At 37.1% G+C, this 23,361-nt stretch overlaps 1 protein-coding gene and 1 long non-coding RNA gene across 4 annotated transcripts in view; one reads left to right on the forward strand and one right to left on the reverse strand.

Annotated features, from left to right (window-relative positions):
- Nucleotides 1–23,361, reverse strand: part of LOC112872283 (uncharacterized) — a 65,121-nt gene that overhangs the window by 33,826 nt on the left and 7,934 nt on the right. For both annotated transcript variants that reach the window (XR_003224659.2, XR_015254123.1), the window contains exon 2: nucleotides 22,323–22,415. This is a non-coding gene — a long non-coding RNA (uncharacterized LOC112872283). The remainder of the gene's footprint in view (nucleotides 1–22,322; nucleotides 22,416–23,361) is intronic.
- Nucleotides 1–23,361, forward strand: part of ACMSD (aminocarboxymuconate semialdehyde decarboxylase) — a 58,084-nt gene that overhangs the window by 33,631 nt on the left and 1,092 nt on the right. The window contains exons 9-10 of one of the 2 annotated variants that reach the window (XM_025935405.2): nucleotides 17,050–17,148; nucleotides 21,345–22,445. In XM_025935405.2, coding sequence (XP_025791190.1) covers nucleotides 17,050–17,148; nucleotides 21,345–21,407 — 162 coding nt within the window. In that variant the 3' untranslated portion in view covers nucleotides 21,408–22,445. Of the gene's footprint in view, nucleotides 1–17,049; nucleotides 17,149–21,344; nucleotides 22,446–23,361 lie in introns of those variants that run through there. The other variant, XM_086715215.1, reaches the window with a different exon arrangement.

Consider the following 23,361-nt stretch of genomic DNA (forward strand, 5'->3'; position numbering starts at 1 on the left):
TCTAATTGGGTTATTCATTTTTGAGGTGTTGAGTTTTATAAATTCATTAAATATTTTAGATAACAGAGATACAGATACTTATGTATAATTCAGATATATCATTTGCAAATATCTTCTCCCATTCCGTAGGTTGCCTTTGAGTTTTGTCAATTGTTTACTTCACTGTGCAGCTTTTCGTTTTGATGTAGTACCAATAGTTTATTTTTGCTTCTGTTTCCCTTGCCTCAGGAGATATATCTAGAAACATGTTGTTATAGTCGATGTCAAACAAGTTACTGCTTGTGCTCTCTTCTAGGATTTTTGTGGTTTCAGGTCTCACATTTACGTCTTTCATCCATTTTTAACTTATTTTTGTGTTTGATTTTAAGAAAGTGGTCCAGGGGCGCCTGGGTGGCGCAGTCGGTTAAGCGTCCGACTTCAGCCAGGTCACGATCTCGCGGTCCGTGAGTTCGAGCCCCGCGTCAGGCTCTGGGCTGATGGCTCAGAGCCTGGAGCCTGTTTCCGATTCTCTGTCTCCCTCTCTCTCTGACCCTCCCCCGTTCATGCTCTGTCTCTCCCTGTCCCAAAAATAAATAAACGTTGAAAAAAAATTTTTTTTTTAAAAAAAGAAAGTGGTCCAGTTTCATTCTTTTGCATGTTGCTGTCCAGTTTTCCCAACACCATTTGTTGAAGAGACTATCTTTTTCCCACTGGATATTCTTTCCTGCTTTTTAATAGACCATATAGTTGTGGGTTCATTTCTTGTTTTTCTATCCTGTTCAATTGATCTATGTGTCTATTTTTGTGGTACTGGCATAAAATTGTTCTGATCACTCTAGCTTTGTAATATAACTTGAAGTCTGGTATTATGATGCCTCCAGCTTTTTCTTTTTCAAGGTTGATTTGGCTATTTAAGGTCTTTTGTGGTTCCATACAAAGTTTAGGATAGTTCATACTAGTTCTGTGAAAAATGTTGTTGGTATTTTGATAGAAATTGCATTAAATGTGTAGATTGCTTTGGGTAGTATAGACATTTTAACAATATTTGTTCTTCCAATCCATGAGCATGGAATGTCTTCCCATTTCTTTGTGTCATCTTCAATTTCTTTCATCATTTTTTTTTTATAGTTTTCAGAATACAGGTCTTTCACCTCTTTGGTTAGGTTTATTCCTAGGTATCTTATTGTTTTTGGTGTAATTGTAAAGGAGATTGATTCCTTAATTTCTCTTCCTGCTACTTCATTATAGGTGTATAGAAATGCAACAGATTTCTGTACATTGATTTTGTATCCTGTGACTTTACTGAATTAATGTGTTTTTTTGGCAGAGTCTTTTGGATTCTCTATATAGAGTATCATGTCATCTGCAAATAGAGAAAGTTTTCTTTCTTTCTTGCCAATTTGGATTCCTTTTATTTCTTTGTGTTGTTTAATTGCTGAGGCTAGGGCTTCCAGTACTATGTTGAATGAAAGTGGTGAGAGTGAACATTCCTGTCCTGTTCCTGACAAAAGAGGAAAAGCTCTGTTTTTCATCCTGAGGATGATGCTTGTGTGGGTTTTTCATATATGGCTTTTACTATGTTGAGGTGTGTTCCCTCTAAATCTACTTTGTTGAGTGAGGGTTTTTATCATAAATGGATGTTGTACTTTGTCAAATGCTTTTTCTGCATCTATTGAAATGATCATATAGTTCTTTTCCTTCCTCTTATTCATGTGACGAATCACATTGATTGATTTGTGAATATTGAACCACCCTTGCAACCAGGAATAAATCCCACTTGATTGGGGTGCATAAATTTTTTAATGTATTATTTGATTCGGTTTGCTATATATTTTATTGAGAATTTTTGCATCCATGTTCATCAGGAATATTGACTTATAGTTCTCTTTTTTAGCGGAGTCCTTATCTGGTTTTGGTATCAGGGTAATGCTGGTCTTATAAGATGAATTTGGAAGTTTTTCTTCCTTTTCTATTTTTTTGGAATAGTTTGAGAAGAATAGGCATTAATTCTTTAAATGTTTGGTAGAATTCACCTTTAAAGCCATCTAGCCATGGGCTTTTGTTCTTTGAGAGTCTTTTGATTACTGATTCCATTTCTTTGCTGGTTATCAGTCTGTTCAGGTTTTCTATTTCTTCCTATTTAACTTTTGGTAAGTTATATGTTTTTAAGAATTTATCCATTTCTTCTAGGTTGTCCAGTTTGTTAGCATATAGTTTTTCATAATCTGTTATAATTGTATTTATGTGGTGTTGGTTGTTATTTCTCCTCTTATTTGTGATTTTATTTATTTGGTCCTTTCTCTGGTTAGAAGTTTATTGATTTTATTGATTTTTTTTTTCAAAGAACCAGCTCCTGGTTTCATTGACCTGTTCTATAGCTTTTTTAGGTTTCTATTTCATTTATTTCTGCTCTAATCTTTATTATTTCTTTCCTTCTGCTGGCTTTAGGATTCATTTTTTGTTCTTTTTCTAGCCCCTCCAGGTGTAAGATTAGGTTGTTTGAGATTTTTCTTGCTTCTTGAGGTAGGCCTGTGTTACTCTATACTTCCACCTTAGGACAGCTTTTGCTGCATCCCAAAGCTTTTGATGTTTTCATTTTCTTTGGTTTCATGTATTTCTTAATTTCTTCTTTGATTTCCTCGCTAATCCATCCATTGTTTATTACCATGATGTTTTACCTCCATGTATTTGTGTTTTTTCCAGATTTCTTCTTGGGGTTGACTTCTAGTTTCATAGCATTGCACTTAGAAAAGATGCATGGTATGACTTCAGTCTTTTTGTATTTGTTGAGTCCTGTTTTGTGACCTAATATGTGATCTATTCTAGAGAATGTTCCACTTGCACTTGAAAAGAATGTGTATTCTGGGTCACCTGGGTGGCTCAGTCAGTTAAGTGTCTGACTCTTTATTTTGGTGCAGGTCATGATCTCATAGTTTATAAGTTCGAGCCCTGCATCAGGCTCTACACTGACAGTGTGGAGCTGCTTGGGATTTTCTCTCTCTTCCTCTCTCTCAAAATATATAAACTTTAAAAAAAAAAAAGAGCCATTTTTTAAAAGAATGTGTACTCTGCTGTTCAAAGATGGAATATTCTGAATATATCTGATAAGTCCATCTCGTCCAATGTGTCATCCAAAGCCATTGTTTATGTGTTGACTTTCTGTTTAGATGAACTGTCCATTGGCTTAAGTGGTGTGTTAAAATCCACTACTATTTATTATCAGTTAGCTCCTTTATGTTTGTTATTGTTTTATATAATTGGTGGCCCCATTATCATGTCCCATATTTGGGTGCATAAGTATTTACAATTGTTCTATCTTCTTGTTGGATTGTCTCTTTCATTATTTTATAATGCCCTTCTTTGTCTCTTGTTACAGTCTTTGTTTTGAAGTCTAGTTTCTCCAATATAAATATGGGTACTATGGCTTTCCTTTGACATCCATTTGCATGATAAATGTTTCTCCATCCTCTCACTTTCAATCTGCAGTTGTCATTAGGTCTAAAATGAGTCTCAAGGCAGCATATAGATGGGTCTTGTTTTTTTATCCATTCTGACACCCTATGCATTTAGTCCATTTACATTCAAAGTAATTATTGATAGGTATTATTTACTGCCATTTTATTGTTTATTTTGTGGTTGTTTCTGGAGATTTTCTCTGATCCTTTCATGTCTTCCTCTCTTTCATGATTTGCTGATTTTCTTTTTTTTTTATTTATTTTTTATTTTTTTTAATATATGAAATTTATTGTCAAATTGGTTTCCATACAACACCCAGTGCTCATCCCAAAAGGTGCCCTCCTCAATACCCATCACCCACCCTCTCCTCCCTCCCACCCCCATCAACCCTCAGTTTGTTCTCAGTTTTTAACAGTCTCTTATGCTTTGGCTGTCTCCCACTCTAACCTCTTTTTTTTTTTTTTCCTTCCCCTCCCCCATGGGTTTCTGTTAAGTTTCTCAGGATCCACATAAGAGTGAAACCATATGGTATCTGTCTTTCTCTGTATGGCTTATTTCACTTAGCATCACACTCTCCAGTTCCATCCACGTTGCTACAAAAGGCCATATTTCATTCTTTCTCATTGCCACGTAGTACTCCATTGTGTATATAAACCACAATTTCTTTATCCATTCATCAGTTGATGGACATTTAGGCTCTTTCCATCATTTGGCTATTGTTGAGAGTGCTGCTATGAACATTGGGGTACAAGTGCCCCTATGCATCAGTACTCCTGTATCCCTTGGATAAATTCGTAGCAGTGCTATTGCTGGGTCATAGGGTAGGTCTATTTTTAATTTTCTGAGGAACCTCCACACTGCTTTCCAGAGCGGCTGCACCAATTTGCATTCCCACCAACAGTGCAAGAGGGTTCCCGTTTCTCCACATCCTCTCCAGCATCTATAGTCTCCTGATTTGTTCATTTTGGCCACTCTGACTGGCGTGAGGTGATACCTGAGTGTGGTTTTGATTTGTATTTCCCTGATAAGGAGCGACGCTGAACATCTTTTCATGTGCCTGTTGGCCATCCGGATGTCTTCTTTAGAGAAGTGTCTATTCATGTTTTCTGCCCATTTCTTCACTGGGTTATTTGTTTTTCGGGTGTAGAGTTTGGTGAGCTCTTTATAGATTTTGGATACTAGCCCTTTGTCTGATATGTCATTTGCAAATATCTTTTCCCATTCCGTTGGTTGCCTTTTAGTTTTGTTGGTTGTTTCCTTTGCTGTGCAGAAGCTTTTTATCTTCACAAGGTCCCAGTAATTCACTTTTGCTTTTAATTCCCTTGCGTTTGGGGATGTGTCAAGTAAGAGATTGCTACGGCTGAGGTCAGAGAGGTCTTTTCCTGCTTTCTCCTCTAAGGTTTTGATGGTTTCCTGTCTCACATTCAGGTCCTTTATCCATTTTGAGTTTATTTTTGTGAATGGTGTGAGAAAGTGGTCTAGTTTCAACCTTCTGCATGTTGCTGTCCAGTTCTCCCAGCACCATTTGTTAAAGAGACTGTCTTTTTTCCATTGGATGTTCTTTCCTGCTTTGTCAAAGATGAGTTGGTCATACATTTGTGGGTCTAGTTCTGGGGTTTCTATTCTATTCCATTGGTCTATGTGTCTGTTTTTGTGCCAATTTTGCTGATTTTCTTTACTGATATATCTGAATTTCTTTCTCCTTATTCTTTGCATGATTATTAGTGGTTTTAATATATGGTTACCATTAGGGTGTATATAACCTCTTCTGAAATAGCAGTCTATATTAAGTTGATGGTTGCTTAAGTTTGAACCTCCTCTCCTCCTATTTCAGATGTGTTATTAAATATTATATCCTTTTTGTGCATTTGAGTTCCTTGACTGATTTTTACAGAAATACTCATTTTTTCTGCCTTGTGTTTCCTGCCTTTATCACTTTTGGTTTCTCCTTCCCACTCAAAGAATCCCCTTTAATATTTCTTGCAAGGCTGGTTTAGGGTCATGAAGTCCTTTAGTTTTTATTCATCTAGGAAACTATCTCTTCTTCTATTCTGAATTATAACCTTGTTGGATAGAGTATTCCTGGTGGCAGATTTTTCTCATTCAGCACTTTGAATATATCATGCCACTCCCTTCTGGCTTGCCAAGGTTCTGTTGAGAAATCTCCAGCTAGCTTATGGGTCTTCCCTTGTAAGTTAATGACTTCTTTTGTCTTTAAGATTTTTTTTTTTCTTTATCACTATATTGTGCAAATTTAATTATATGTCTCGGTGTTGGCCTGGTTTTGTTGTTGTTGTTTTTTTAATGTTTATTTTTTGAGAGAGAGAGAGTGAGCACATGAGCAGGGGAGGGACAGAGAGAGAGAGGAGACAGAGGATCTGAAGCAGGCTCTGCATTGACAGCAGAAAGCCTAACGCAGGGCTTGAACTCATGAATCGGGAGATCATGACCTGAGCCGAAGTCAGATGCTGACTGAGCCACCCAGGTGCCCCCGGTTTTGTTGATTTTATTGGGAGTTCTCTCTGCTTTCTGGATCTGAAGGTCTGCTTCCTTCTGCAGATTAGGGAAGTTTTCAGCTATTACTTCTTCAGATAAATTATCTGCCCCCTTCTCTCTTCTGGGACTCCTACAATATGAATGTTATTACATTTGAAGGAGTGACTGAGTTCCCTAAGTCTATTTTCATTTTTGCATAGTTCTTTCTTTTGTTCAGCTCCATTGCTTCCCAACACTTTGTCTTCTAGGTCATTAATTTGTTCCTCTGCTTCTTCCAGTCTGCTGTTCACTGTGTTAAGTGTGTTTCTAATCTTGTTTACTGCTCTCTTGATCTCTGATTCTTTTTTAACTCTTATCTCTGTGGCAAGGGTCTCACTAATGTCTTCTTTTCTCAAACCCAGTAAGTATCCTTATGATCATTGCTTCAAATTGTCCTTCAGGCATGTTACTTATATATGTTTCACTTAGATCTCTGGCTGTGGCCTTATCTTGTTCTTTCATTTGTGATACATTCCTCCATCTTCACATTTTGTCTAAGTCTCTGCCTCCTCTCTGTTAGAAAAGCCAGTTATGTCTACTGCTCCTAAAATTAATAGCTTATGAAAAAGAGGTCATGTAGTGCCCAGAGCCTGGCACTTCAGGGAGTGTCTCTGGTGTGTGCTACATGCACTCTGCTATTGTGTTATGGCTGCTCTATCCTTCATGCCAGCCATCTGCAGAGGTTCTACTTGCCAGCTGTGGGCAGTGTTTGGTCCCTGACCGGAATGTGGCGAGTTTTAGCTACGTGTTCTCTGGCCTGCTTGTGAAATGAAATCTGTTAACCACCTCCACTAGAACTGAAGCCATGCAAAACTCTCTGGTTGGGAGATGTGGTATAGGCTGGAGTTTGTGCTGGTCTTATGAAGGAGGGGCCACTATGTTGTGACTGAGGCAAGCATTGACTAAGAAGGGTGGTTCTTCCAGAATGTGTGGGAGTGGGGCTTGGTGTAAGTTAGGCAGCCAGTGTCTGCATTGTGCTGCTCCCCACAGATGGCTCTGTGCTTATGCTGAGGGGCAAGGGAGGAAAATGGCATGGGCTTGCTCCTTTGTTCCCAGAGAGGTATCTCCATGAACACTGCCTCTCACGGATGTGCTCCAAGAAAAGCAAATAACCTCCCCTCTGTGTGTCCCTGGAGCTCTTCAGATCACTGCTCCCATGCTGTCTGCCCCTGGGTTGTTTGCCTGACTTCTCTCCAGGAGCAGTACAGTGCTCTCCCAGCTCTATCCCAGCCAAGGCTTCTGACCTTTAAAACTCCAGGCTTTAAGCCTTGATTGTTGTTGAACTCATAAAATTCAGTCCCTCTCATTTCCAAGCCAATGGTTTTGGGGTAACATTCTCTTTGTGTGTTCCCCTGTGTGCTCCTCTCTCTCTCCCGTCTCCATGACAGCAGCTCCCTCCCCTCCACAGCAGCCATGAACTGCTTCTCCCCTAACCCACGTCTCCTCACTTCTTATCTTCTTCAGGGTGGCTCTTCTTTCCCTTTAATTGTGGGGTTTGTTCTGTCAGTTTTCAGGTCAATTTCTGGGGTATTTAGTATGATTTAACAGTTATCTAGCTGTGTTCATGGGATAAGGCAAGGCTAGTATCCTCCTATTCCACCACCCTCTTCCTCTCCTCTGATGCTCAGGTGACATTTCATATTAAGTCATTTATCCCTCTCACCCTCAGGTTCCTCAAATGTAAAATGGAAATGATAAAACCATGCAGAGTTGATGCGAGGGGCTGATATAATACTATGCCAAAAGACTATACAAATGTCAGCAGTTTGTATCACCTACTCTAGTGCTTTACAAATAGGAGGTGTTAATGTCTGTTTAATTGAGTTTGTATAATGGTTTTGCAGATATAAGGCTAATCTTACTTTGCATTGATTAAATTAACCAGGCTCCTCCTCTAGGAAATTATGTCTCAGGGAAACTGAATCCTTGGTAAGGTAGAATTTTTGTAATAAGCTACATTATAATAGAGTTATGTTGTATTTACTGCATATGCTACTAATGGAATAGGCTAATGAGAGGATAGCTAATTGTTCCTTATCTAGAAGACAAATGAACTCTCTTCTACTGTTTGAATTTATTTAGCAAGCCACATCTTTCAGTGTTTGCAACATTCCCTGAAAAGGTGAGAAGTTAGTACATCCCAGCAGGTGAGCAGTTTATTTCTTTTCCCTGGCAGGAATATTAATCATTACTACTATCCTCTCAGTAAGTTTTTGACCTCATAGGGAATGTGTGTTACCAGCTTTCAGGAGGGAAACGTATGTTGGGGTAGTGTTGGTGCTGAGAAATCAATCAGGATTATCCATTGCCTAATAAAGAAAGCCATTGTCTATGTAGACAGTATAATTTCAGGATCCCAGAAGAAGCAGCCGTGGTAACTAAAAGGCCCACCATTAGAATTATTCCTTTGGGTTTATAGACTCTTTAGAAAAGTCCTCTAAAATGTAGATGTTGTCAAATGTTACATTAGCACAGATATCCTTAAAAATTGGTTCATGAGCATGGTGGATCCCAGGGGAATAGAATCCTAGACCAAAGAAGACAGAAGAAAGTTCTAGCTTTGGGGAAGTCAGAATCTGGTATGTTACTTAGGAACCTGAGATGTCATGAGAGCTTGGGTTTCCCCAAGAGCTTGGAAATGGGGCAACAGTCATCCAAGTCCATACTTCATGCCTCCTTAACCAGGATTCTCCAGGTAATCCCTCTAAAACACAATCAATTTGTAGTTATGAGATAACAGGTGGTAAAAATAGCAATATAAAAAGTATTTTTAACTCAAGAAGTATTTATTAAGCATCTATCAAGTGGAGGTTGCTATTAAGCAATAGAGCATGTGACCTTCATCATTCAGGACTACACTGAGGAATTTCTTCTTCCCACCTCTTCCCTGCTACTCTCTCTTCTTCCTCTGAACAAGAAATTCCATTAATTAGAACTTCATTTCCAGTTCTTCTATGCCCACTTCATTCTCCCTTATGAAATTCCTACCAAGTTAGAAATGGTTGAAAATTTACCAGACAGTATCAATAAAAGTTGTACAGATAAAGAGCATGAAAAATTAACAAACCAGATTATCATAAGTGGGTAATTAACCTCCTATAGAGAGGAACTGTGATCAATAGCTACTAAATAATAATTGAATACTGCCAAACCATGAGTTTGGAGTTTGGCAAAAGGCATACATAATCAAGTTAGCTAGGAGAGCAGGGAAGTATCCTAACCAAGAAGGATTAAAATGCAGAGAAGTGGTTTTTATTTCTGCTTTAAAATTCTTTGCTCTCTCCATATTAAAATGGGACAACCCCCCCCCCCCCCACCACCAAATGTATTTGTATCCAGGAAGGCCATAATACTGAAAATGGAAGAATTCTTGACTAGAAAGCAAAATAAATTTCTAAATTTCAATTTCATGTAATGTAGTTAACAAATGTAATATAGCATGAGACTTTTTAAAATTATGTTGTGTTTTAGAATTGTAAACAGCTTTAGCAAGAGGAGCAGAAATAAGGACAAATGAAGCTCCAGTGAATATAAAACAGGCAGTGCAGAAGGAGATCAGCTGTTGGCACAGATGTGAGTAGACATAACTTCGGGTCTTTAGGGCTTCCATCAGCAGGTGTATTTGCTTGGTTTTTTACAGTAATGAATACAAGAATCTAGAAATAGAGTTGTTAGTCCATCATGGCCTTCCTCTAACTTTCTTATACACTTTCCCATATTATTTCATGTAAATGTATTCATAAAACCTAGGAAAATCTTTTTTTTTTTTTTTCTGGTAAAGTGTCGTTTATTCTTACAAGAGGTCAAATTTAGCATATTCAAAATATATTTAAGGGACACCTGGGTGGCTCAGTCAGTTAAACATCTGATTCTTGATTTCAGCACAGGTCATTATCTCATGGGTTGTGAGTCTGAGGCCCACATCAGGCTCTGCACTGGCAGTGAGGAGACTGCTTGGGATTCTCTCTCTCTGCCCCTACCACACTCATGCTTGCGCTCGCTCTCTCTCTCTCTCTCTCTCTCTCTCTCTCTCTCAAAATAAGTAAACAAACAAACAAATAAACTTAAAATATATTTCATATTTCAGGCCTAGTAACAATCAAACTTCCCTCTTTCATACATTCAAGTATTCACTCCTTCAACACGCAAAGCCACTCTCAGATTGATTATATGCATGTCAGAGTTTTATTTCAAACATGTTTCAAAAACAGGCTTTCTGAAAAGTCCAATTCAAAGAATCCTGGCAGAGATATTTTATAGGGGAAAAGATGGTTAGTTATTTTTAGACTGGATTTTAAGAAAGAAGATAACTATCTAGTTAAGGACAATTAGCCTGTTTACATTATTGGTTACAATTCTTAGTCTAGTTTGAAGACTAATAGTCAATGTAGGGTATGTCCTAGAAGCTCTTAAACTCATTAAAGTCTACCAAAAAAAATTATCCAAGTATTTTATCAAGAATGCTAATCTATGTTTGGTGACAAATGTTAACTAAACTTATTGCGGTGATCGTTTTCATAATATATGCAAGTATCGAACCATTATGCAAGACAGCTGAAACTAACATAATGTTATACATCAATTATGCCTCAATTTTTAAAAAAAGAATGCTCATTATTCACCAGGCAGAATAGATAGCCATATCAGGCCACAAAGCTCTGCCCCAGTTTAGATTTGGGACAACTTTTTTTCTCACATTTACTGGGGGCATTTCGTTCCTTGCTAAGTAATTTGGGTTGCACCTTCTGGACAAGAGGAAATTATTGAAAGAGCTTGAGCAGGGATGTGGCATGATCAGATTTATATTCAAATCAGCACTCTCTCCAGTGTTAGATATTGATTAAAATGGATGAGACCGGAATCAGTTATAAAATTATAGTAGTGGTCCAATTTAATTCAATAAACATCTACTCTGTACCAGGCCTTTGGCTCAGAGCTAGAGATAATTTCTATCCCACTTCTTAGCTGAGTGGAAGAAATGGAGACACAAGCCTGGCTCTACCACATACTAGCTGTGCAACTCTAAGCAAGTTAGTTTTCATCTCTGTTTCCTTGTCTGTTGAATGGGGACTGTCGCGACCGGTGCAACAAACACCGAGATCAGGGTCCTGAGGGTAGGGGAATGTAAGAAAAAAAGAGAGACGAGAAGACAGTTTGGGAACAGGAGGGTTCCCTGGGCTGATGGCCCAAGTGACGGCTTTATTGTTGCTGTACACAATCTTTTATAACGTAAGACTCTTATGGATCAGGTCATTCTAAGAATAAACAGGTTTCACATGATCACTGCCAGCCAAAACATTTAGTTCTGTGTACCTTGTGAACTTTCTGAACGGGTCACAAGAACTTGTTGATAGATTGCAGGCAAAACACAGTTCCCATGTTTGTTTCTACTTGACCGGGGGTAGAAAAAAGGGGGGTAACATTACTGCCAACACCTGCAGACCACAGGCTTCAGGAATTAACTTTCTCAGCCTTGACAAGGCTTTCGTATGCCCTTGAAAGTGGGGGAATGGGAGGGGGAACCACCGGGTTGGCTGAGTCAACAGGGAGCCGTTGCTCGACCCGGTCTCAGCCTGGCACCGGGGCCCGGCCTCCCACAGGAGACAATGATGGGATCCTCCTAGAAAGGCTGTAACGAGGGTGTTTGCGTAGCTCAGTCGGTTGAGCATCTGACACTTGATTTTGGCTCAGGTCATGATCTCATAGTTCATGAGTTCGAGCCCCACATCAAGCTCTGCACTGACAGTGAAGCCTGCATGGGTTTTCTCTCTTCCACTCTCTCTCTGACACTCCCCTGTTCTCTCTCTCAAAATGAATAAACTGAAAAAAAAAAAAAAGACTTAAAAATAACCTTAAAATTGGACATGAAAGAGAGGCCATTACTACAGATCTTACAGACATAAAAAGAATTATAGGAAAAAACTATGAGCAAATATATGCTAACAAATCAGATAACCTAAATGAAATGGAGAAATTCCTAGAAAGATGACAGAAACTGACTCAAGAAGAAAAAGGACATCTGAATAGACCCATAACAAGTAAAGAGGTTAAACTCGTAATTTTAAAATGTCTCACAAAGAAAAGCCCAGGACCAGATGGCTTCACTGGTGAATTTTACGGAAAAATTTAAAAAGAATTACAACCACTTCAATCCATCACAAAACGTTTGAAAAAATACAAATGAAGGAAACACTTCCTAACTTATTCTATGAAGCCAGCATCACACTGATACCAAAACCAGACCAAGTAATCACAAGAAAACTACAGGCTAATATCCTTTATGAATACAGATGCAAATTTCCCCAATGATATTTATTAAACTCAATCTAGCAACAGATAAAAAGAATTATACACTATGACCTACTGGGATTTATCCCAGGAACACAAGGTTTTTCAACAGACACACACACACACACACACACACACACACACACACACCAATCAATAGCATATTAATAAAGAACAAAAACTACAAAATCATCTCAATAGACGCAGGAAAAGTACTAAGGAAGATCCAACAGCCTTTAATGATAAAAACACTCAACAACTAGAAGAAGAGAGCTTCCTCAACCTGATAAAGAGCATCTATTAAAAATCCGCAACTAACTAACATTAACACACTTAATGGTGAACTGAAAGGTTCTGCTTTCACCACTTCTATTTAATGATGCACTGGAGATTCTGGCCAGGGAAATTAGGGAAGGAAAATAAATAAAAGGCATCCAGATTGGGAGGGAAGAAGCATAAATATTTCAGATGACATGACCTTATACATAGAAAATCCTATGCTCTCTCTCTGCCCTTCCCCTGCTCACACACTGTCTCTCTCTCTCCCAAAATAAATAAATATTACAAAATTAAAAAAAGAAATGGGGGCACCTGGGTGGCTCAGTCAGTTGAGCGTTTGACTTTGGTTCAGGCCATGATCTCATGGCTGGTGAGTTTGAGTCCCGGGTCAGGCTCTGTGCTGACAGCGTGGAGCCTGGAGCCTGCATCTGGTTCTTTGTCTCCCTCTCTCTCTCTGCCCCTTCCCCACTCACACTCTGTCTCTCTCTCTCCAAAATAAATAAACATTAAAAAATTAAAAAAAAAAAAAGAAAATTCTAAAGAATCTACAAATAAACCATTAGGGCTAATAAACAGATTCGGCAAGACTGTAGGTAACAAAATAAATATATAAAACTTAATCATATTTCTATATACTAGCAATGAAAAATCCATAAAAATAATACATACTATAAATTTCATCTATAATAGCATTCAAAAGAATGAAATACGTAGGAATAAATCCAACTAAAGAAGTGCAAGACTTGGGCACTAAACTATAAAACATTGCTAAAGAAAATTAAAGACCTACATAAATGAAAAGACATTCCAGGGTGCCTGGGTGGCTCAGTCAGTTAAGCGACTGACTTTGGCTCATGTCATGATCTCGCAGTTCGTGAGTTTGAACCCTACATCTGGTTCTGTGCTGACAGCTCAGAGCCTGGAGCCTGCTTCAGATTCTGTGTCTCCCTCTCTCTTTGCCTCTCCTCTGCTCACTCACTCTCTCTCTCTCTTCTCTCTCTCTCTCAAAAATAAACATTAAAAAAATATGAAAAGCCATCCCATGTTCATTAAAGAGTGAACTTGTTGTGATGAGCAGTGGGTGATGCATGGAAATGTTAAATCACTATACTGGACACCTGAAACTAATATTACACTATATGTTAACTAACTGGAATTTAAATAAAAACTTAAAAGAAAGACATCTCATGTTAACTGATTGGAAAACTCCATACTGTGAAATGGCAATAGTCCCCACATTGACCTACAGATTCAATGCAATCCCTATCAAAAATCCAGGTGTCTTTTTTCTCTGTTGCAGAATTGACAAGCTGATCCTAAAATTCATATACAAAAGCAACAGACCCAAAATAGCCAAAACCAATGTAAAAGAAGAACAAAGTTGAAGGACTCACACTTCTAATTTCACAACTTTTTACACAGCTACAGTAGTCAAAACTGTGTAGTACTAGCATAGGGCAGACATAAAGATCAACTGATTTTGAACAGAGGTGCCAATGGAATTAAATGAGGAAAGAATAGTCTTTTCAACTTATAGCAGGAAAATAACTGGGTATCCACATAAAAAAAACAAAAATAAAAATTAAGTTGTACTGCTTATTTATACCCCACATAAAAATGAACCCCAATAGATCAGAGACCTAAATGGACAAATGAAAACTACAAACACTTAGAAGAAAATATAGTTGTAAATCTTTGTGACCTTGGATTAGGCAATAGTTTCTTAAATATGACACCAAAAGCATAAGGAACCAAAGTTTTTAGATAAATTAGACTTCATCAAAATTAAAAACTTTTGTACTTCATATATACTTCTAGTAAAATGAAAAGATAACCCACAGAATTAACAAAATATCTGTAGATATATATCTGATAAACCTCTAACATTCAGAAAATATTTTAAAACTCTTACAACTCAACTATAAAAAAATAAATGGGCTTGAATAGACACAATGTTCTGAATAGCTATCTCTCCAATGACATAAAATGGCCAATGAACACATGAAAAGATGTTCAAGATAATTATTCATTAGAGAAATGTAAATTAAAACCACAGTGAGATATTATTTTATATCTATGATGGCTATAATTAAAAAGACAGACAATAGCAAGTGCTGATGAGGACTTGGAGAAATTAGAATCCTCAGACATTCCTGGTCAGAATGCAGAATGCTGCATCCACTGTGAAAAGTAGCTCCTCAAAATGTTAAACATGGACTTACCACATGACCCAGCAACCCCACTGATAAGTGTATATCTAGGAGAAATGAAAGCATGTTGATGTAAAAACTTGCACAAAAACGTTCAGAGGAGGGGTGCCTGGGTGGTTCGGCCAGTTAAGCATCTGGCTCTTGATTTCTATTCAGGTCATGATCTCTCAGTCATGAAATCTGCACACAGCACAGAGCCTGCTTGGGATTCTCTCTCACCTGCTCGCTTTCTGCCCCTCCTCCACTCATGCTTTCTCTCACTTTCAAAATAAATAAAATTTTTTTTAAAAAGTATTCAGAGCAGCATTATCATAATAGCCAAAAAGTAGAAACAACCCAATGTTCATTATCTGGTAAGCAGATAAATAAAACATGGTACATCTATACAATGGAATATTATTCCACATAAAAAGGAGAGAAGTACTGATTTAGGCTACAACATGGATGACCTTGAAAACAGTACACTAAACAAAAGATGGCAACATAATACATTATTCTGTTTACATAAAATGTCCAGAGCAGGCAATTCCTAGGGTAAATTAGTTTACCCTAGGAAGGGAAGAAAGAGGGAATGGGAAGTGCCTGCTAACAGGTATGGGATTAAATTTGGTATGATAAAAATGTTCTGGAATTAGATGATGGAAATGATTACACAAATTCAAAAATATATTAAAACCCACTGAATTATATATTTTTAATTTTTTTTTCTTTTCAACGTTTTTATTTATTTTGGGGACAGAGAGAGACAGAGCATGAACGGGGGAGGGGCAGAGAGAGAGGGAGACACAGAATCGGAAACAGGCTCCAGGCTCTGAGCCATCAGCCCAGAGCCCGACGCGGGGCTCGAACTCCCGGACCGCGAGATCATGACCTGGCTGAAGTCGGACGCTTAACCGACTGCGCCACCCAGGCGCCCCTATATTTTTAAAAGGTGTATTTGTATTAAGCTAATTACATTCCAAAAGGGGGCGAAGGGATCTGCTCCATCCCCAAACCCTAATGTTCTTTTCCAGAGGCAACTAATGTTACTTGTTTCTTGGGTACAATTCCTTAAATAGACTGCATACATACAAACATTCATTTGCGTATCTATATATTCCTTATTAAAAACAGAAATATGAGCATAGCAGATACATTGTCCTAGACTTTTTTCTCTTTACAATTTAACTTCAACATCATTCTACCTTACAATATAACTCAGTGATTATTCCATTTCAACATAGGTAAGTATTCCTCATTCCTCTTTATTTCTTAGATACGCTATAACTTAGTTTGCTAGTCTTTTGATGCTACAAATAATGTTGCAATTAATTTTCTCATATATATTTCCATTACAAGTGTATTAGTGGAACACATTTCTAAAAGTAAAATTTCTGGTTGAAAATATGTGTTTTTCTTATTTTATTTTAATAGGCTTCCATTATTGATTTAATGTCACTCTTTTTTACCGAATTACAAGTTCTCTGAAGACAGAGAACGTTTCTGTTTGTTGGCCAGGATAATCTAGATTCTAACACATTGCTTGACATACCACTTTATATATTTGTAGATGGACAAGCCTTTGTACTTTGTTGTACAAAGTATCAAATAGAGATTCAAGCCACATCATTAAAAAAAAAACAATGGTTCAGTTTATAGAGATAGGAATTATTTGGGCATTGGTTTTTGTTTGTCCTTACTTGTTATCCAGTTGTTTTTTATTTTCTCCCTTGTAACTCTAGTATGTTTTCAAAAATCATGGGACCAGGGGTGCCTGGCTAGTTCTGTCCATGGAGCATGCAACTCTTGGTCTCAGGGTTGTGAGTTCAAGCCCCACAATGAGTGTAGAGATTACTTAAAAATAAAGTCTTTAAAATATATACATATGGGATATATATATGGGATATGGGATATATCCTATATATATATATATATATATATATATATATATATATATATATATATATATATAGGATCAATTGCAATATGTCATTCTAAGAAATACAGAATCTTTATTTTATTTAAAGATATCAGCATGCTTTATTGAATAAATACTTGCTTCTTATATTTGAGAATTATATATTCAGTTATTTTAAAAAGGGAGGATGAAGGTTGATTTGCAACTTTAAGAAACCCAATAGTGACACCTGCTGGAGAAAATGTCAGAATACGTTTTGAATTCATTAAATCTTTAACATTTTAGATCAGTTTGTTTCTATTAACTGGAAGGAATTTGTTATTTTATCATAGGAGTGCTTGTAATAAGTTAATATAATTGTATTTAGAGGAGGTTCTTTGATGCTCTATAAAAATTTTTTTTCAGGATAAAGTCATTTTGGGAACTGATTACCCCTTTCCACTAGGGGAGCTGGAACCTGGAAAATTAATAGAGTCCATAGAAGAATTTGATGCAGAAACAAAGGTATATGCCTTTTACTTCATGGTCTTCTTCCTGCGTTTTCCTGCTCTAATTCTTTGGTTTCAGAGTATGTACTTTGATACGTGACAACAAAGAACAAGGGAAACATTACACCTAATATTCCTAGAACTGTTACTGGAAATAGCAAAACTATTAAAGAGCAAAGGAAGATGTGGTTTATATATGTGTGTGTGTACACACACACACACACACACATATATTACTCAGCCATAAAAAAAGAATGAAATCTTGCCTTTTGCAATAACATGGATGGAGTTAGAGTATAATGCTAAATGAAATGAGTCAGTCAGAGACAAACACCATATGATTTTTAGTCATATATGGAATTTAAGAAACAAAACAAATGAACAAAGCAGAAAAAAAAGAAACAAACCAAAAAACAGACTCTTAACTATAGAGAACAAACAGATGGTTACCACAGTGAGGTAGGTTGGGGGATGGGTAAAACAGGTAAAGGGGATTAAGAGTACAACATCTTGATGAGGACCAAGTAAAACTACTGAATCGCTATATTATACACCTGAAACTAATACAACAGTGTACGTTAACTAACTGGAATTCAAATTTTTTTAACTACTTTTTTAAAAAGCTGAAAGCCAACCTAATACAACTAAATTCATAAAGCAGAGAAAGAAAACTGTCAAGAAGCATATCACAATAACACATTTATGTTTACATGTTAGATGAATAAGAAAAATGCCTAAGTTTTTCCTTTAATATTTCTGTAACAAATCTACCAATCTCAAAAATTGTAATGATTCCCATTATTGGGATCTTAGGACTAAAGTCTTGATTAACAGAACTCAAAGCACCAGAACTCTCAAGTAACAATTTTCTTCTTTCGGCATTTGACTTTTAGGGTGGGTAAATGATACTAAAATGTGCTATAATGCTGCCACTGCCTATTCTGCCCTTTAGGCTTATGAAGTCAGATGAGTTTATAATGAGATGCTGTGTCCCCAGATCCCCTCTCCTTTGTCATCCTCTTCCCTTCCTCACCCCTACCCCTCAACAGAACAAGTTCTTCCTAAGGGCCTCACCATTAATCACAACTGGGGTCAAGGGTGGCCAAAGATAAAGACATAGGGACAATTATTAACTGGGAAACTTCAGACTGCTTTCTACAGAAAGCCTCCCCTTTGCCACTTACCCATCGTAAAGCTCTGAAAGTCTTGGATTGTTAAATATTCACTTATTTAAAGTAGGAAGCACGGTGCCTAGGTGGCTCAGTTGGCTAAGTGTCTAACTCTTGATTTTGGCTTAGCTCATGATCTCACGCTTGGTGGGTCTGAGCCCCACATTGGGCTCTATGCTGACAGCATGGAGCCTGCTTAGAATTCTCGCTCTCCCTCTCTCTCTGCCCCTCCCCGACTCATGCACATCCACTCTCTCTCTCAGAATAAACATTTAAGTTAGCTTAAAAATAAATAAACAAATAAAATAGGAAGCTGTATGTAGTAAGGTTTTTTTTTTCTTTTTCTTTTTGCAACAAACATTGAAAATGAAAAACTTTCTATAAAGGTAACCAAAATTAAACTGAAATCAAATTATCCTAAGTATCCTGATTAAAACTTTAATGGAGGGGCGCCTGGGTGGCTCAATCGGTTAAGCATCTGACTCTTGATTTTGGTTCAGGTCATGATCTCACAGTTCGTGCATTCAAGCCCCACACCTGGCTCTGCACTGACAGTGTGGAGACTGCGTGGGATTCTGTCTCCTTCTCTCTCTGCCTCTCCCCTGCTTGTGCTCTCTCACTCTCTCAAAAAAAATTAAAAAAAAAAAAAAAGAACTTACAAAACTTTAATGGAATAATAACTACTATTATTTTATACCTCTAGTTTTTTAATTTTATGTGCTATGATGTTTTTTAATATTTCTTTATTTATTTTGAGAGAGAAAGTATGAGCAGGGATAGGGGCAGACAGAGTGGAGAGAATCTCAAGCAGGCTCTGCACTGTTAGCATGGAACCCACCATGGGTTGAAGATCATGACCTAAGCCAAAATCAAGAGTCAGTCACTTAACCAACTGAGCCACCCAGGCGCCCCCATGCTTATGACTTTTAAGGTCAAAGTTTTTAAAAACTCTTGCATGAAAATTTTACACTGTCACAAATTCATGACATTCCTTAAAAGACTGCTCACTGTAACACTGTTTATAATAAAAGACTGAAAAGAATCTATAGGGGAATAGTTAAACAATAATATATCCATACAATGGAATGTATAAAAAAATTAAAAATCAATTTCCAAGATATATTAAGTTTAAAAAGCAAGGTACAAAACAACACATATAGTGTACTTCCATTTGTGTATAATATACTAACCATTTATGAAAAAACCTATATACCTAAATACAAGTATTTGCTTATATATGCATAAATACATTTGGGAAAAACAGACAAGAAACTAATAACTCTGGGAAGAAAAAGTACTGGTTGGGTGGCAGTAGTGAAAGGAAGCATCCATTTTGTATCTTTCGAATTTTGAGCCATATGAAGGTAAATCTCACTAAAACATTTTTTAAATGAAATAAACAAACCCATTTGATGACCATAACAACACTGGGAGGTAGACAGGTAGTTGCATTCCAGCATGCAGATGCAGAGGAGGAAAACAAGATTTGGATGCTGGGTGATTTACCAAAGGCAATATTAACCGTTGGATTACAGCACATGGACCCAATCCCAAATCTAACACGCCAAAATGTATCTTCTTCAAACGGTAGTTGGTACCAACCTATTTGTAAAGGTAAAGCACACAGTTTCTCAGAGCAGCAGGAGTCACTTCTAAAAGCTTTCTTTAGAGGGAATGGTCCAAGTGTGGATCAAGGAAGAACCCTGAATAAGAGGTCCCTGCTCAAATCACCCACTCTCCAAGGCTGTTTGAGAACCCTGAAGCCGTTAAGATACACTGAAATGCATTAATATCCACAAATGTTACACAACTCCATACATTTCCTTCCATTCTTGCCTGCCCTTTGCAAGCTGGACATATATCAATTAGGGTATCTCAAAAGTTACCCCTTAGTCACAGGAGTTTCTTTGTGGAGCTGACCTAGTCTATAACTGGGAAGAAAGTGAAGAAAAATTTCAGAGTCCTTTTCTCATCTGAAATCTATAAATATACATACTTGTACCATATTCTGAGGTGCTTCATCTGTCACTTTTCTTGCACCAAAAGAGCTTACCTTTTATTCAGGGCCATGTGAAGGGATAACACATATGCCTAGAAACTGGAGGATGGCTACAAGATTTCTGGGCACTGTTTCCAGCTCTCCTGTCCCACAGACCTACAGTGTACCTTTTCTCTATGCAGTTGACCTTTGAACAACACTGAGTTAGGGATGCTAACTCCTATTTCGAAATTCATGTATAACCTTTGACCCCCCAAAAACTTAACTACAAATAACCTGCTGTTGACCACAAGCCTTACCAATAACACAGTCAATTAACACATATTTTGTATATTACATGTATTATACACCGTAATGTTACAATAACACCTAACTTTTTAAAAAACTTTTCACTACTTTTAGGTTACACAGTTTGCGAGTTTTTCCAAATTGTCACAAATCTCAAAAAATTTTTCCAATATATTTATTCAAAAAAATCCAAATGTAAGTGAACTTACACAGTTCAAACTCCTGTTGTTGAAGGGTCAGCTATATTTGCCTCTAAATAGTCCTTGAAACCCACTAGAGGGTCCTGCAGAGGTTTCCAAAGAAAGGCGTTTTTTCCTAAGAGAGCTCTCCCCCCTTATAATTCTCCTTTGTTCCCATGACCAAGTTTGAAACAGATTTCAAATAGTGGGGAAAAACAGGGGTCAAGAGATTCATTGTTTAACTTGCTAATATTTTTCTCTCACATTGGGAAATTCATCTTTTAAAAACCTGATAAAGACACTCAATAAGTATTTTAAAACAACCATTAAATAATGCTTTAAAAAAAAAACCTTGGGGCACCTGGGTGGCTCAGTTGGTTGAGCATCCCACTCTTGACTTCAGCGCAGGTCATGATCCCAGGGTCATGGGATTGAGGCCCACACTGGGCTTCTGGCTGAGTGTGGAGCCTGCTTAAGATTCTCTCTCTCTCTCTCTCTCTCTCTCTCTCTCTCTCTCTGCTCCCCCCTCAAAAACAAAACAAAATAAAATAAAATAAAACTTTTTTTTCTTTTGCAGGATAGACTCAAAGCTGGCAATGCCCTAGCATTTTTGGGTCTTGAGAGAAAACAATTTGAATGACTTGCATTTACTACAAAGACAAACATTCAAGAAGATATTTTATTTTTGTTTTTAAATATGTATCACACATGCATTACTAAAATCTTATTTTGAACTATTTTATCCAGAAATAGGATATACACAAATGTTCTAAATTATTCATAACAAAAATGAGTCACAGAATTTGTTTTCATTCTGAAAAGCAATATATTATTTCATGTGCAAATCAAAAATGATTTTCCCAGCGCTTTTTAAATTAATGGCAGAAATAAAAACCAAATGTCATTCATGATTTATATGGAGAAAGACCAAAACCAGACTCATCCTGGAGGGCTGAGGTAGGTTCTCCACTTTGAGCAAGTATATGTGAATGGGGCCCAAATAACCTGTTTTCATTCACTTTTAACACCTTCCATTGGTCCACAACTGGACTGGGAATGCTTTACAGTCCAAAAAAATAAGTGATATGTACACACACACACACACATATATATATACATACATATATATACACATATATACATACATATATATATATATATATATCCCATAATCCCTAGAGAGTTTATAGTCCAATTAAAGAGGCAAGACACATGTTCATGGAATAATTACTAAACAATATATTAGGAGTTATAGAAGTTTCAGTAAGAAAAATTCATTTGGGTTCAAACTGGAGCAGATCTGCACAGAAGTTGGGCTGAGTCTCTAAGGATAGAAAGGCTTGTTCAGAGTTGGAGGATGGGAAATAGACAAAGGGGCAAAACTATAAGAACAGGGGTTTCAAACTGAATGAGAACTTACCTATTCTGGAAAACAGTTCCAGTCTATAATTTACCTTTACCAGAAGCTCTTTTAATTTAAAATACTGAGCAAAATGTGTAAAGATAGTTATGGAGATTGAGCAGAGTGATACCAGGGTGGCCTTATTCTACTTACTTCATTTATGGTGGTCTCATCTGGGCTGCTGAAAATGAACTTGGTCTTGGAGGGGTGATGAACATCTGTGGTTCATGTACCTCTGGCTGAATTCTAAAAACCAAATATAATTTTTCAAAATTACCCTCTTGCCTTGTATTCATTCATAGTTCTTTTCCCTTCCATTAGTTCAGAAAACCAAGAGTTCAGTATTGGCATGTAATTTTTAAGTTTTTTTGAAAAGTCAATACATGAATATATTAGAAGAGTTCAAAAAGATCCAATTCAACCTATCCTAAAAGGAACCCATTTTAACTGTTCTTTTGGATATTCTTGCAGAGATCATCTAGGACAATACAAGTACTTACATGTGCAGATTCCTTTGTTCATTTTACCCAGACAGTGGCATCTTGCTTGTTTTTTCTACTGAATACCTTGGTGACCATTCCACATTTAAGCTGCCTTCTTTTTATAACAGTCTATCTTCGTTGATAACTTAAGTTTGGATGCATTCTAAAGCTCTACAATTAAACTCAGCCCCCACGTTTTATGTCTTTCATACCACAGTTTACATTTTTTTACCTTATGTATCCATTAACAAATTATTATAGTTACAATTAATAATGCTCTTCTTTTAACCTTCACACAAGATTTAGAAGTGATTAACCCAACACCTTTGCAACATTAGATTATTATGATTTTTACTACATACTTACCTTTATCGGTGAGATTTATATTTTCATATGTTTTCTTGTTACTAATTAGTACCCTTTAATTTCAGCTTAAAGAAGTCCCTTTAACATTTCATGTAAGGCCAGTCTAGTGGTGAGGAGCTCCTTGAGATTGTCTTTGTCCGGAAAATTCTTTATCTTTCAATTCTGAAGGACAACTTTGCCAGGCATTCTTAGCTGACAGTTTTGTTTTGTTTCCCTTTCAACACTTGGATGCTTTCTTCCTTTTACTAGCTGAACAGTATTACATTGCAATTCAATTCAAGGACAGTCATGCTTCCACTCTTTTGCAGTGATAAACTACTACTAAGAACACCCTTATGACATAA

The sequence above is a fragment of the Puma concolor genome, chromosome C1, assembly GCF_028749965.1.
Source record: "Puma concolor isolate L17-30 chromosome C1, mPumCon1.1.hap2, whole genome shotgun sequence".
Taxonomy (NCBI): domain Eukaryota; kingdom Metazoa; phylum Chordata; class Mammalia; order Carnivora; family Felidae; genus Puma; species Puma concolor.